At 43.5% G+C, this 16,879-nt stretch overlaps 1 protein-coding gene across 1 annotated transcript in view; it reads right to left on the bottom strand.

Moving 5' to 3' along the window:
• Positions 1–16,666, bottom strand: part of LOC126522367 (derlin-1-like) — a 29,115-nt gene extending 12,449 nt beyond the window's left edge. Inside the window, exons 1-6 of the mRNA XM_050171107.3 lie at positions 16,376–16,666; positions 11,693–11,792; positions 7,576–7,640; positions 5,442–5,468; positions 3,788–3,883; positions 1,752–1,804 (exon numbers count right to left, since the gene is read on the bottom strand). Coding sequence (XP_050027064.1) covers positions 1,752–1,804; positions 3,788–3,883; positions 5,442–5,468; positions 7,576–7,640; positions 11,693–11,792; positions 16,376–16,528 — 494 coding nt within the window. The 5' untranslated portion in view covers positions 16,529–16,666. The remainder of the gene's footprint in view (positions 1–1,751; positions 1,805–3,787; positions 3,884–5,441; positions 5,469–7,575; positions 7,641–11,692; positions 11,793–16,375) is intronic.
• Positions 16,667–16,879: the final 213 nt, after the last annotated feature.

The raw sequence follows: 16,879 nt of genomic DNA, 5'->3' as shown, positions 1-16,879 counted from the left end.
ACCGAACCAACTGCGCTGCTCGCAGGTTGCTTGCATGTTGCTCGCTGGCTCCTCATTCAGTGCAGTTCTGCAAACAGCTTATCACTCACGTTGGTCTTCGTTGTTTGCGTCGAAATCATTCCTGGCCACACGGTTTCTCACTGCCGAAACAGAAGATGGCTGATCCGCCCGCTAATCATCAGCAATGCATGACGTTGCCGGTGAAAAGAAAGCACACGGCTGTAGATTTAGAAACGAAGTGCTTCTAACCGATGAGGCAATCGTCGCGACCGTGCTTACATCAGATAGCGACGGCGACGACGGCAGCGACGACGTGGTAGGGCAGGCTTCCTCAACATTGTCCTCAGAGGAGGCCCGGCAGATGATTCAGTTGCACCGGGACTTCGTTTTCATGAGGAACCTTTCACTGCACTACATAGAGCACCTGGAGGCCTTGGGGAAGGATGTCAGCAAGCTTCCCGTAAAGCATGCAAGGCTGAGGGACATAGGGTTTTCTCGTGCAAGCCATTGAGAAGTATATGTCGAGATGCTTGTGGCGATCCAACCTTAACGTTTCTTCTGGATTTCTCAAGCTGACAGGTTGCCATGGCAGCATTCTAGCAATTTTTAAAAAGCCCCTTTTATGGCCACCAAAGCGATGCCTCGGCGGCACTCGCATATTACTTGCCACCCGTGACACCTCTTTGCTGTTGTTATAGCAGTGCCATTCTTCAACGCCGAGAGCCGCGGCTTGTTACACACGATCGGAGCGCCCAGGAATCAGTTAAACGAGTGAACACAATCAGCAGCCGGGTGGAGGAAGGTGGTGGGGAGGGCCACTGGCCTCCCTGCCATTATAGTTTTCTCACAACAGCTCTGCCATCCTGCGATTTTGATTTTACCCGGTTATAACAATTATCGTTTATAACAATGGAATTTTCATGGCACCTGAATATCATTATAAGTGGGTTCGACTGCGCTACCATAAAAATTGTGCAGCTACAATGCACATTTTAGAATATACATGAAGCGCTTAATTAACCCTGCAAGACTATTAATAATCTTCTGCAACAAATCTTAGAGCATAGCGATTACATCCCTGCCTGGCGAATCAGCAAGATATGGAAACCCACGCCATGTGACCTTTGTTATACACGTAACTGCAGATTACACTGTTTCCAGAATTGGCAAACTTTTCATCATACCGGCTCCTGGATATTGCGCTATCTCCAAGACCGGCCCACCTTACTCAGCAAGAAGCTTGCCGAGTAAGGTGGGCCTTACTCAGCAAGCTTTTTTTGCTTGCTGGTTTGCTTTTTTTAAAGAAACTGTGTGCTTGAAGGCGTGCATTTGTTGAACTGAGGATATTTAGGTACCGTCTGTTGTTTCACCAAGCAATTCCATCAGGAACCAAGCCGGCAGCCAGGACACATGTAGCAGTAGCAGAGATCGGGCTAAATATAAGCCCATTCATATGAGTGCTGTCCTGTGTGTGAGCCCTACAAAAAGATGTGACAGTGGTGCCGCCGCTACTGCCGCATCTTGCCAGTCTATCTCCTTAAATGGACATAGACAGGAAGGACACATGCTGACAACATGTTTTGTCTGTTGTTTAGTCATCGTCGATTGTTTCAGCGCTATGACACCTTTGTATATATCTCTTATGGAAGCCACCGGAACGTGCTCTCTACCCACTTTCACATGCTCAAAAGGCCCAAGAGCTAAAGGGAGGTCTTATCAGATGGAGAAATGGCATGAACTGGTCAACTCACCCGCCACTGATTATCATGTTGAATGCAAGCAGGACCCAGGGAAGGTAGATGGCCTGGACAAGAAGGCATGTGTTTAACAGATTACAGCAATGAGTAAAGAAAGAAAGCTTGGCTGTGTCTGCGGTGCTCTGTTTTCATAGTACGACACACAAACTTGGACAAAAATTAAAAAAAATAAACGGATGCAAGTACGAAAACTATGAAACGGCGACGTGTCAATCAGAGCATATGTTCGGTTTGACAAATGCATGAGTAGTTTATATTGTTCTCCTCTTGCTTTTCTTTTTAGGCTCATGATCAGTGGCACTACTATTCCTTGTACTATATGTATGTGGTCCAGTAAAGCTGATGTTGGTCTGCAGCAACAGTAATCATCACATGGCTCAGGCGGCCACTTCAGTGGACTTTCAGTCCACACTAATACGCTGCATGCCACAATGACCAAGCTGCTTTAAAAGGACTCCAAAGGCAAATACTAAGTCAAGCTAAGGCGATAGATTATTGCTTGAGAATGCCTAAGGCATCAACATTGTAGTCAACAAAGCTTTAGTAATAGAGAAATTGGGGTAAATGCAGGACACGATTTGCAACTCAACCGGCACATTCAAGTACTAGCCTGATGGCGTTGGCACTCCTAATTTTAATTCTGTCACAAGTACTCAAGAACTCGTAATAACAAGATAATTGCCTTGCACTATAAGACAGAAGGAAGAGCTAGTTGTCCAGTTCTATCAGATTTTTAGAAAAAAACTCACTGATTTATAACAATGTGAGCGGTCGAAAGGTTTTGTTTTCACTCAACTGTGCACCGCCTGCTGCATTCACGTTTCAGTAGTTTCGTTATAGCACAGTGCTGGGCTGGTTTTGCTGGCTCGCAAAACTCGCAAACTGCACATACAAGAGAATTCCACGTCCATGATAGTTCGCAGGATACCCAAACGGTTCATGCCTCTTGACGAAGTGCAGCTGCAGGGGCGAATGCGACGCTCGGTCTTGGCTCGGTTTCACCATGGCCGCACGTTTGGTTTTGCGCCAAAAACCATAGCACCATCTGTCTGGCACTGATGATGTTTGCAAGGTCACCACTTCCCACTTGGGGGCGGGCGTCTTGAATTGTGCTAGGGTATACCCCGCAGACAGGGTTTTCTCTTAAACTAAGTCTTAGCACAAAACAAGCACTGCGAGGTTTCTAGAATGGTATTTTAACAGCCCTTGTTGACTTAATATTTGCCTTTGGTGTCCCTTTAAGAAAAGTTTCCATGCATATCAGGATGGCAGCAGTGAACATTGGAAACATAATTCATTTCCTTTCCCCAGCTCAGAAATTTACTAACGATTTACAAAAGTGCTTCTTGAGACTCGGACAATTGGGACATCTAGTATGAATGTCATAACTGTCTTGCTAAAGGGTTGAGATAGTCTTCTGTGGCCACAGGGAGGCCGTCACCACTCCGAACTTCCAATGGCCTCCCTCCTAAATATACTGAGTAAGCACAGTAATGCTTAGCTTTGGAAATCTGACGAAGATTGCAATTCTGGCATGACATGGCCTATGGCTTACAAATTTCTGAAGACACTGCAGCCAACGAAATGTGAATATTTTTTTTAGCAATGCCTCAGGAGCAGACCAAGGGAACTGTGAAATGATCACGAACAAGCTTATTAAACAATACCAGTGGAACATTGCAAACTTGGGAGTGATGCTAGACTTCCACGTGCAGAAATTTGTTCCAATAACGTTAGTTAGACAGCACTTAATATACAGAGCATGCTTCCTGACATGTTTTGCTACCATGAGAAAACCATGGCACACCAGAAAGTTGAACCTACAATTAACTTTTTCCCCTATTTGAAATGTTATGTCCTAAATACTAAGTCATACTCTAAAGTGCGGTGCCAACGACATAATTATGGCGTCAGTGATATGTTTGCAGTTTTGTGCACTTTGGCTGTTGCCATGTAGGATATGTTTTGGAAAGTTATAAAGTTGACTCCTTACATACCTTGAAATACAAAGCGATTCCATGCACTCTCACCTTGAATTGTGTGCCAAACCAGAAGGTTACAATGACGTCCTTGTTGAGCTGACACCAAACGTAGAGGACACTCAGCACCAAGGGGTCCATGAGGAGCTGTTGTACAGCAACGATGCACAAATTTGAAGCAAAGTTTCTCAGTGATTAGCTAGCTAAGTGATACACTGCAAAGCACTTTTTCAACCTCCACTGTGTGGTGCATCATGGATGATACACACAGAGCTACTTTGAGCATAACAGAATCAAAAAGAAAGAAAATCCTACATATTTACCCAGAATCTATGTCCTCTCTAGCAATGAAACAAATGGCGATTTTAACAGTGGAAATAGTGTTTCATTCATTCTTCCGTTAAAGATGTATGGTTGAAGCACATCACACAATGCACAAGAAGTTTATAAATAAACAGGTTATTTCTACAATTTATAGACTTGAAATCAGCGCACAAGAAATATCAGGGCCCTTCTATTAGCAAACTGTGATGTTTCCACTGAGAAATACGATCGGGTGGTTCTGTGAGGCAAGCATTAATTGCTGTACCATAATGACACAGCATGAAGTAATGATATTCAAGCAGAACTTTTTGGTGGGCTAGTTGGTGCATGTTACTGAAGTACTAATGTCCCAAACAGATGACATAAGAAGAGACACGGCAGCGCTCGTCTGTGTCTCTTCTTCTGTCTGTTTGGCGCTTTAGTGCTGAAGTAATGGGTTTTTTTGTGGAAGACAGTAGAGATATGTTTCCCTGTGAAAGAACGAGTTTGGTAGCGTAATTTATTGTTTGCATGAGCTGTACTTTTTCTTAGAACAATTACTGGTGCAGGATAGGTGAGAAACTGAAAATCCCAGCAGTGTTCATGATGAAGATAGCGTGGGGTATTCCATGCTGCAGGAGCTAATAACAATACCTGCAACAAATAACTCCCGCAAGAAGAGGAAGGTTTTCTTTCGGCTTGTGATGCAATGCGAAAATTAACAAAGTCAAGGTCTATAAATGACCTGGCCTAGATATTAAAGGTATGAATCATTCAATCAAGGATGACTTTGTCAAATTTTAATGAAGCTTGTACTAGCTGAAGCTATAAGAAATATGTTCCACCTTTTAAAGCAATGTGTCAAGTTCTTTTCAATGGTTCTGATATTTTTGCAAGTTTTCTGCAAATTCAAATATTCTTTCACATGGTCAAAAAATATACCTGTCACTGCATGGTGTGCCATAAATGATATGCGAAAACTGTTGCTCATAAATTTGCGACCAAGCACTTTAGAAAAGTGAGGTTGGTTTAGGCATATCTAGTCTAAACAAAGATTTTTTTATTTTTTTAGAAGAAAATAGAAATTCACGCAAGAAGGAGTTAAGCGCCAAGACCTTAATTCTCACCAATTTTGCAATAAGTCGAAATTTGTGAAACAGAAAAGACCCAGGAATGGGCAGCTGGCCTTTAGTTGTTTGCGATAGCCTATACCTCGTGCATATTAGTAACTTCATCTCCTGCTGATTAAAAATTGGAGCTTGACCACGTTGGTCTGCTTGCACGTATCTTTGTTTTTTCTTTCGTGGTTGTTCCTTTCCACTACTTTTATATTTCTCAATCTTGCATCATCGATGAAAGGCCCCAAGACACACACACACACCATGAGAATGCACACACTCACCATGAGGTCTGACAAGAGGGCGACAATCTGGATTCAGATAGTCAAGGTTTATCAGGAATTTTACCAAAGAGGGCGCTTTTACGAAAGAGGGCGCTAAAGTGGCAAGGTGGCAGTAAATCTGCAACAACCGAGCTGCGAAGCACGTAAAGCTTGCAAAATGAGCAATGCTATCTTACAGCACTCTCCCTTTTAATAGCTGGCTTGCTATGCCACGTTTCCTGGCAAAAACATAGAGAAGAAGTCTGTTTAGCTTTCTTTAGCTGTAGCGCACTTCAGTTGAGCTGCACTTTTGATAAGAGAAATAGAAACTCATTGTCTTTTTGTTGTTTTCACTTTGGAAGCATAGCGTGCAGTCACGGACAAATGAAACTTGAAAAAAATTCGCCGGCGATCACAATACTCCGGAGTGCAAAATTCGAGCGCAGCTCTATACGTGTTTTCAATTTGTGACACATAGGCTGATGCGGACAATCTGTCTCGTGCGGCGCATTACAAAGAGGGCGAGGTGTGGCATAACCGCCTTGCTACTGGAGACTGCAAGAGGCAGCGCGTGGGTGATGCGTGGGCGCGATCGACAACTGCCGCCGCAGATGAGCCCCCATTCGTGTAGCGCTTTGTTTCCATACGGATGGCGCATGCTACTCTGGCGCCACCTCGTAGCCATTTTCGCCACTTTCCTCGTGCTTCTTGAACCACACACTGGAATCTGGCATGGGCAGACTTAAGCTCTGAGAGAGCATGACCTAGTGTCGTGGCGTTTTGGATGCTGCCACAAGGACGCCACCTGGTGCCCATGCTGAAAATCTGTTTGAAGCTTGTTCCTCGTCATTTCGCCTTAACAAGCGTGCGACTCACCACTAGATGTTTTCATTGACTGCTTCGACATTCGTTACCACTGTTTTTCATTCCATATAAAAGATGGTGCGCTCGTGTCAATATATGTATATACTGAACACTTAAGGAAGTCATAACATGAGTCTTCTCAAGCGCTGCATCAATCAGCAGCATCACGTTAACCTCGGCACGGGCTTCCTTAGTGCTGTGTCCGTTGGTACACAATCTACATCCCAAATGGCACTCAAAATCATCTTGCACGCAGGCTTTTCTTAAATCTATGTAAAACGAGCTTGAGTTTCTAGTTGTCTAGTACGGTCGTTAATGTGTGTGTTTGGAGTTAACTGGCACAACAGCAACACAGGCAAAACAGTGCCAAAAATAGCCCTTCTTTATCTATTAATTTCTTACCATTATCTATTAAGCGCTATTAATTTTACTTTCAGTTCCAGTCTGCCAGTTGTTTTCAATATTCCCGAGCTTATAGGTGGCTCAGTTTTTATCTTAATAACCTACATAGTTTAGAAAGCTGCAAATCACTGCAGAGAGGACAAATTGACAGCGGAGGAAAAGGTAAGATGCTGACCGTCCAGTCAGGCGCCACGCGTCTTTTCTCAACACCAAGGCAAACTTAAACTTTATCATCGCCACAATTACTGCAGCGATACAATTTAATGCACTAGTAAACTTTTTTTAAGACAAATTATATGCTGACAAGTACTGTATCTAGAGCGTGTTCTCATAGTTTGCTTTCTGTATTTGCATGACATGAGAATGTGAATAATTGTGAAAAATATGAGACCAGCTTCAGCAGCAAGGGGGATCTTCCTAAGATATTCATGCATTATAAGTTAGCGTCTGATACCATCCTGCATAACAGCACACTTCTTTCACGCCCCCCCCCCACCGTGATGACAGCTTTTCCAGATGCCTAGTACCACCGTAGATGATGCATTCCTCTATTTATTTTAAATGAGTCAAGCTTTGCATTTTAACATGAGCAAGCAGCTTAGCTAGAAGAGCTGTCTACGCCTAGTGGTTTTACATACACAACCAGTAAAATAGTCTTGTTTCCATGCTTTATGTTACACGCTGCTTTAACACACTTTTTCTGGTATGCAACACTGCGATCCGTTCAATCCCTGTGCTGCTTCCACACTGTTTTTCTGTCAAGAAGCTGTAGCAACAAGATCCAGTACAGACATTACTGCAGTAATTGTGATCGTCTCAGGCAATGGAATATATGTAGTATGCATGTCAGTGAGCCTGATCTCAAACGACTGCCAACACAGAAGGATACAACTATGCAGATCCAGTTGAAAAGCAGCATGAAGAGGTAATTGGCCGGGTGCCCATCAAAGAGACCTGGGAAAAAAAAAGAACACAGGAGGCATGCGCTGTAGAAATGCGTATACTAAGACGAGTCCAGGCCCCATAAGCAAGATTGCCAACAAAAAATCATAAAGAGCCACTGTTTCCTTTAGCATAACAACTGGATACTTATCCAGTAATTGTTCTAACAAACCTCATTTGTATAAGCAAGTAACAAGTAAATTAATCCCTGCTGCTTTTGTATATGACCAGTTTATATTTCGATTTAAGGAGTACCAAGAGTGGCACATTATTGTTGCAGGTGCTCTAATAAATGCACTTTTGGAATTGTAAGAACACTTAAGTCGAAGCCTGAATATTGACAAGCATACAAATTGCTTGTTTTTCGGTGATCGTTTTTCACTGGCCAATCACCGCTACTACCTCCAGATTTCAATATTGCAATTCAAGATTGCATTTCAAGATCGGACTAGAAGCTTATCTCCAATGCACTATGAATAAGCATGACAATACACCTGCTTGCGCATCAAAAACTAACAAAGGACAGACAGCTGACCCTAGAATCTTTGACGATGCTCTCTGTAATGCCAGCCGAGTGACCATGTTTGGGTTCGGTTGCTGATATGCAGACAGGGACTTGGGTGAAAGACTTCAGCGATGCTATCTTGGACCCTACAAAATACTTTGATGTCTTGGTGCAGTGAACGATGAGGCCATGCTGAACAGTGTTATGCAATCACAGTGGAGCCATGCACGACTTGAAGTGGTCCATGTAGGGCACCCAGCCTCAAGCTGTTTCATGCGCGCTAACGAACTGTGAAGGCCCTTAAATTCTTACTTGCCTTGTTAGTTCTCTTTCATATTCTGTTTGCAGCATCAGGTCGTAGCTTTGGAAGAGGGGGGCATTAAAAAATTGTCTATGTTTTTTCGCTGATCGTCTTTTGTAACCACAGTTCCCAAGCCATCGCTCGACGCAAGAACTTTCGTGAACGTTGTTGCCGTGGGAAATTTCTCTAATCACATAGCTTATGCAATGCGAAAAATGGTATACCTTCCAGAATGTACGCAAGCACCAGCGATTACGTTAGAATGTACGATGAGTTACATATAAACAGCCGACGCGCCTGACCTATATTCAATGACGAACAACTGTGCGCATCATTAGCATTTTGGTTGAGTGTTACTTGCTTTTCTAGGCAAAGTTCGCCCAATAAAGATTTAGTTTTCGCAATTCACAGTTGTGCTGCCGTCTGGTTCTTTACTGTTACCAGGTGAAAATATAGTAAACTTTATTACTATAGATGATGTAATATCTTAATAAAATGTGGGCAGGCCTCGCCAACTTCTTGCTGACTTACTGTCCTTGTAATGACAATGTAACTGAACCAAGTAGATTAATTTAAGTGCGCCTGGGTATCACTTAAAAAACAATGATAGTAGCGGGCAAATGGCACTCACGCCCTGTGCAGTTTGAAATCAACGATCTCCGCATCGATGGTGAAACCATCATTGCCTTTCTGGCATGAGACTGTCTCATGCACACAGGAAATAATACACTTGAACCTTGTACAACGAAACGGGATATGACAAGTAATGAATGGAATGAAGTAGACGAAATTCTTCTTGACATTCCCATGGAAATCAATTTCCTTAAAACCTCGTTTTAATGAACTGAAATTGTTCTGCCAACAAATACAACAAACTAAATTCGCTTCCAAAACCAAAAAAAATGTCCCACCATTTCATGCCGAGCATCTTTTTTCCCTCAGGGTTTGGCACTCGTTCGTGCGGAAATTCAAAACTCCAGCGACCCCGCGTCAAATACGTCCTCGAGCAACACTGGTCTTTCTCACCGCCGCACATAGCTGCACACGAGCCGCAACACGGCTACATGCGGCAGTGCAAAACATTAGCATACTCACTTCTGCATGGTGTGCTGTGCAGGCAGGCGCAGTGACCATATGCTACAGTAAATGCTAAGAATTGATACAAATAAGTAATTTTGGCTTCCCCTTCTACTTCATTATAAGGAGGCACTGCCTACATGAGTCACTGCTGTATTTGTGTTCCAGCTTCATCAACTATTTCCGTGGTGCAGTGAGCTGTAGTATCATTCTTCTTAGGAAATGATACCAATTTGAATACTGCTTGTGGTGCTTGCTTTTCTCTGAACATTTATAGTATTTCATATTTAAGTTACGAAATTTCCTTTATTTTAATGACAGTTCTCCACTGCAATAAAAGAAAAGAAAGTGAGATAAATGCTGCACTTCTTCCCAAATAGCAAAGCATTTATCAGCGATAGCAATGTGTCAAAATGTTACACGAAGTAACGTGTGTAGTTTTATAGGTGCTGCAAATTGCAGTAAACTGTTCACTTACTAACTAAACACATGTGGTGCCATGCACATACATACGCACAGGAACAGAGCTCACTCTCAATGACCACGAGCACTTATCTTCACAACACTGGCGTGATGAAAAGTGCCAGCTGAGTGCAAAAAAAAAAAAAAAAGTTCTGCGCTGCCATTTCTTTCACCATTTCACCGTGTCATGCTTCTGAAACTCACCAGATCAAGTGACTTCCAACACTGAGCACGCATCAAGGCACCAGCCTTCTCAGCTCGCCCTGGCACTCACAGCAGAACACTTCACCCCAAACACTAAGTACGCATGTGCTCAGTCACATGGGTGCAGCTGTGCATGTACAGCCGTGCCTGAGATACCACGATGGAGCTAGCCATGATGGCTCAAGGATTGAACATGCCTCATGTGTCCATATATTACTTGCTATTGCACTAAAGAAGGCCAGAACTTTGTTTTATCAGCAGCTCTGCGAACAGGGCCATTGCTCAAGCCCGAATTGGTCTGCCAAAGAAAGACAACAATAGTCACAAAAACTTTTCATTGTTGCCAATAGCTTTGGCCTTGTTTTTGTCTTTCTTTGTGTTCAAGTGCAACAACTGTCCTATGTGCTAGCAAGTGCGAGAAACATTTGCAAGTATTACAGAACCCATTTCCCCAGATCTGGGCAAACATTTAGCAGAATCCACACCTCATAAAGTGAACAGCGTCTGTCTCTCACATTTTCTCAAATGTGGTTGGTCAATTTGTTAACTATTACAAGATATTTTAAAAGTGGTAGTAGTGAGTGCTGTTGCACATGGCCACCTCATGTGAAGCATGGCTCTCAAATCTAGCAAGCTAATCGTGCCTCACAACCAAGCAGAACTGGGCCTCCGATATCTCCGTTATGAAGCAATGCGTTATGCCAGAGATTTCAAAGGTAATGCAGCAGCGTTATAATAATTTGCATAGTGCTTTACAAGCTGTGGTATCATTTTCTTGGCAGAATGCTTTTTTCCCGCGCAACATGCCTTGGTCAGAAGCAACAAAATTTCACGGCAAAATTGGCTGAGGAATGCAGCTTAGTAACGCAATGATCGCCACTAATCTCATGCACACTTTTCTTTGACGCTGTGTGCCTGATACTATCCTGAAAGTAATGCCATGGGGACACACAACATTAACAAAACTCACACAAGGCTGATGATGACCACTGTTGGGCAACAAATCTGCATCCTAAAGGGTGCACAATTTTTTTTTGTGTGTGTTTGCAGTTCGTCACTAAAGCTTTACCATGTTCACAAGACGTAAAAGTGTAAACGGAGAAACTGGTCATTTTCTGTAGCCAATACTCTGCTGTACTTGCATACACATCACTGAGTAGGCCACAGAAGTCAATCCACTCACTGCAGATATAGGTTTCCTCAGCATTCATAGCTTCATAGCTGTTCATTCAGTTTTGTGGGCTAAACATTTGCATGTACCAGCTTCCAATATAACAAGACAACCTAACTGTCGTGTTTATGGAATTGCTTCAAATGCACCAGCGCTCATTTAATTGCAGAGCATACAAGTAATGAACCTCAGACAGGCATAGTCTCATCTGCCAAATGCAGCTGTAACAAAGGAAATGGTGCGACGGCAGAATAAGCAACAGAAGCATGCTCTCGGCCAACATGTTTAGCAGACCATCTGAAATAAAACAGAGAGAATAAAAAAAAAAAAAAAAACCCACTCACCTGTTTCCAGGCGTATGGAGTATGTGTAGAGGAAGTAAAGGTTCACCAGGTAGTGGAAACCCATTGGGTAGAAGAACACAGACGTGATTGGCCGCCATATCTGCAGTGGCAAACCAACTATGTAGTTCAACAGTGCTCGGGACAATTGCAATTATGCTGAATGACAGCAGCAATTCACGTCTTGCACTCCTGTCTTATGTGCTTTTTCGTGGATGATAGCATTTGTGGATGATAGCAAGGGATGTCAACAGGGTTCTAACATGGACATACGGTCATTTCCAGTGACCAATAAATTGATGCCACTTTGCAGAAGAGAACCAAGAACTAAAGGAATGCTTAAGAGCAGTCTCACATGTTATGAACACTTCAATAAATACAGTTTTGAAATTTCAACACATAAATTTCCTTTTTATTCCGTAAAAGATGTTTTTTGGCAGAACACTCGAAGGGAACAAGCCCAACCTTTGACACTACTAAGTTTGGAGGGAACCATTTGTTTTCTGTCAGAAGATCCAGTTTCCGCAGATTAGCAGATGTAAACGAGGCTTTCTCACATTTTGATGTTGGTGCATATTGGTTTGGCACGTTTTGCACATCATGATAATGCAGCTTTTCCTGTGAAAACTCAATTTGCTCATGCGGCACCATAGGAACACAGCTCCAAGTTGCAGAAGCAGCAGCCTGGTGGTCTTGGTCAATGGAAAGGCGACCCATTCAGAGTACAATTGCAGTGGTTGACTTTCCCTATAAATGCCAAAAGCATAGGGTCGTTTGATGCTGCCTTAAACGTGTGGTGCACAGTGAACGGAAGATTAGTATAACTGAAGTAACATTCACAAGTGATTCATAAGGTTTAATAATTGTTACAATGAACCGCATTTCCTATTGGGCTTGTCGGTTAGCCATGTTTCAGTGTTCAGTATGCCTTTCTTTTGCCTCTTTTCATCCATCAGGCTTCAGCTCAATTCAGTTCAGGTTTATTCAACATCTGTCAGATGTTTCGAGCATGGACAAAGAGCCTCGAAAGGCTTGACTGGGTTTGTGCACCGGAGCATGGTATACACGGCAGTGGGACTGCCCAAAGTCACTGTCGAGCAATTTTCGGAGCAAGTAAAATTGCATTTTGGAGTGGCTTGGAGCAGATTAAATAGAATTTTGGGAGCAATTTCGAGCAGATAAAATTTCATTTTGAAGCAATTTGGAGCAGGCCGATGTCAATTTCGGTGGAATAATGGAATATGGCAGCGCACTAACGAAACCACGATGGAACACAGAATAAACCAACACGAGCGCTGCACTGCAACTGTCTTAAGCAACATCTTAAGCTGAATTTCAAAGCAGATTACCCTCATACTCAAACAACCTAGCACTTGCAAATTTTCGTAATAGTGCATGTAGATATTTAATTAGTAGTAGCAATAAAAAAAAAAACATGCATCCTGCAGTAGTGAGTACGAAATTTCAAAATGTAGTGCACAATATCTTTTATAAACACATTTTTCTTTAATGTTTCGACAGTGCGGGCAAAGTGCCCTGAAATGCACTTCACCAACAGACTGTATGGAGAAGCCAGAACTACTGTGGCTTATTGAAAGCCATTTCTACCTAATAGAAATAGTTTGGACTTGCTGCAATCCAATCAGAATGCAGGGTGGTAGAAGCGCGCTTTGTAGCAATAGCGTACTGGAATATGGAAGAGTGGGTCAAACGGTGGTATGGGGCATGCTTTCCTGTAAAGCTGGAAACATCAGTGCAACTACGATTGAACTATACATTCCCATGTCGACGCTAATGATGACAGCAGAAAATGTTCTCATATTATGTGGTGCAATTGATGCGGTAGCACAATTTCTGGGTCGCCATATGTCCCTGCAGACCCAGAGAGCCACAATCAACCCTGGGCTTGTATAATGTAAAACTATTGCACACTGTTTTTATTCCAAATCCACCAATCCGGCTTCTTGATAGGTCAAAATGGCTCAGGCCTTGCCCACATGGGTACAAGAACAGATTATAATAGTTTTACATGATAGTGGCCTTGGGAACAAAGATGCCCACCAGCTGAACCCACTACAGCATGCCCGTCCCTTATATCTAATTCGCTCGCTGCAACCTCAGCCTACTTTTTGTTGTTTTAGGCCTCCTCTAGGGAGCGCTGCACTGCTCGGCTAACTGGTACAGTCTAAACACAGCTGCCCTGGCTGTTCCGACAGCAGCCGACGACAGCCGGGTGCACCGGCCACTTGCTGGAAGTGCCAAAAAGTGCAGTGCTATAAGCACGAAAATTACAACAAACTGCAGGAGGTGCCAGAATGTGAATAGCTGCACTCTTTTTAGAAGAACGAATGTGCTTGCTGTTTGCAGCCACTATTGGGGCACACAGGACGAAGCCGTTCTGGCACAGCGTGCAGAAATTTTTGTCAATTTTCCATGTATGGTGCAGGAATTTGTGTTTGTATCAAAATGGTGCCATTGGCGCAGGAATCCCACCCCTGCATACAGTTCTGCGGTGTTCCCCTGTGCAATGAATGCCAGTGATTTTCTTTTCAGCTTTACATGTTTTTTTCTAAATTGTAGTTTCCTGTAGTTACCATGCACAGGCATCCTCCAAAACACCTGCACATTTCTCAATCACCATGGAAGTGCACGATAGGACAGCCGTACATCTCAACGGCCCTTGAACGTTCAATGGATATTGATACTGTATGAGTGACAGGGGCAATAAACATCATTCAATAGCCTTGGCACTGATGGCTACTGCTGCCTTCGCACCATTTAACACTACCGATAAGAGAAGGGGCATTAAACACTTCAGCCACGGAAGGAAAAGGTTTGCGTGAAGTTGTTACTGCATGCCTGCATTTTGCTTATCAAGGAGACATTCTTTACAATGTGCAAAAAATTAATTGTGCCGTTAAAATACCCGATGGGGACTCTTCCTCCTCCTCTTGTGCTCTAACTTTTGTGCTACAGTTGAGTGGTCAACCTACACGAACTTATCCACTTTTCTATTTTGATGAAGAGACAACCAATTGTTGACTGTACTTATTCTTTGTATTGCATCGTCACTGCATAGTGAGAAATATTTGAATTATCACCTCGTTATGCCGTGCATACCTTTAATTTGTGTTGCATTTCTCAGAGATTTGTTACTGTCTTATTATAACTGATATTTTGTACTTGCAAATTGATGTACATGAGCTTTGTTATACGTTAGGCCAATCAGATACTTTGCATTTTTCCTTTTGAATTCTTGTCCTGGACATGTACGGATGTGTCTACAGCAGTGTGAACTGACAAAAAGAATATGTTTCGATGTCATATGCATTGTGTAAATAATGCTGTGGACTAGCCAGGCAAATTATTGTCTTTAGCCCCTGCCTCCGCTTAGGCCTTGTCTGAGAATCAAATAAAGAAAAAAAAATCCCTTCTCAGTTAATGCTAACAACGGTAACATAACAGAATCTTTGTTCAAGCTAGTTCGTGAGTCATATTCAAGAGAACTTATAGTGAAAACTATACGAGGCCAGAGAACACATATGACAGGATGGGTGCCAAAGCCTGACCTGCATGATCTGATGTTCTTACCCTGGTGGAGCTGTTGGCAATCTAATGGCCAAGGCATTTTCGCAATACCACACTGTTAAACATATTACAATTCCTTGCTGTGTTTCCTGTACAAACACGAATAATTCTTAAAGTGACTGATGGGGTAGTTGTACTATGCATCCATTTGTCATTATACAGCTACTACCCAAGCACTCGCGAGCTATTTGTATTATTCATCCATTCATACTTCTGCGCCGATTAAGCTCAGGGAGTGCTAATAAAGCAGTGTTTTTTCTGAAACTGTCTACTAATCAACAAGCGCATTAACATGAAAAACAAACAAATGATAAACGTAACCACACCTGTAAGGCTTGTGAGTCGGCTATTGGTTAAGGCCCTTTCTACCTCGAAAACCGTCAACAGAAGATAAGTAAAATAAAAATGTGACAAAGCGTGCGGTACAGGTGACGCCGACACCCGAAGTCCCTTTCGCGGTGACTATCGCACGTGACACTGCCTCGCGCTCCTTTTAGTGATGTCGCGAGATGGCTCAAGACGCGAATCGAAAGAGCGTGGTGACGTCTGCCTTCATCCGAATGTTAAATGCCGGCGGCGAGAAGACTTTGCGACGTCAATCTACTGAATGCAGCTATATCACAGGGCAATGCGCAACCACTAAATAAAGCAGCTGATGGCGCGGCGGAAAAGTAGACCCTCTCAAGGAGAACCGTATATTCCGCGCTTATGTTTACGGAAACAACGTCCTCGTAAGGTCTCTCTCGTACGATCGTGTGCAGCGAGTTTCCGGTTATTTCACGGTGACCGTACCCGTTTCTCGTTTGTCATTTCGCTAGTACCTCCGGTACGTACGACGCTTACCACACGTGAGCCTGCACAACACGGAGCACAAGCTCGAGCCGCACTGCAAATAACTTGTCTACTGCAATTTGCTGCCTCTGTTTCACCACACAACGACCGCGCGGGCCATGACGCGATACATCTGTGCGTCACGGTGACGTACCGTCGCGCGATGGCCTCAAGATTACCGACTCGAGACTTATGCGGAAATTGTTTGAAAAGCGAAACAATAACGCGCGCAGCGAATCGCGTTAATTCGAGTGGGCAGCTACTCACCTGAAAGCCTTTGATAAAGTGGTCGTAACTGAGCACTAAATGCTGCGGGTTGACCAGCCTAAAGCGGCCAAGGATAGGGAACAGCACGGACAAGCCGAACCAATAGCGTGTGAAGACGGGCAAACTGCGGAACCAGTCGGCAATCTCCGTCATTGCTGTTGCGGGGTCGGAGTCCACACACCGCGCTTATCACACCTCGAATTTTTCAGAACTCGGTGCTACAACCTAGAACGACGTGTACTTTCGAGCGCCCGGAGCGCCGCGCGTGCGGCCATCGAAAATGTCGATGTCTTTGGCGTTGTGGCCCTGGCGATGAGTTACGAAGGAGCGTCGGCTCATTCCATAGAGTAACATGAATTGAGAAAAACGTCGCAGAAAGTCCACTTAATTGTGATGGCAACTACTACAGCCCAGCGAAGCGACTCACACGTAGTAGTCGGACGTAGTAGTAGTAGTAGTGGTGTTGCTCAGAACGTGGCGACCGTGACGCGTATTGACTTTTGT

The sequence above is a fragment of the Dermacentor andersoni genome, chromosome 6, assembly GCF_023375885.2.
Source record: "Dermacentor andersoni chromosome 6, qqDerAnde1_hic_scaffold, whole genome shotgun sequence".
In the NCBI taxonomy this organism is placed as follows: Eukaryota; Metazoa; Arthropoda; class Arachnida; order Ixodida; family Ixodidae; genus Dermacentor; species Dermacentor andersoni.
This window is presented reverse-complemented; position numbering and strand designations above follow the sequence as displayed.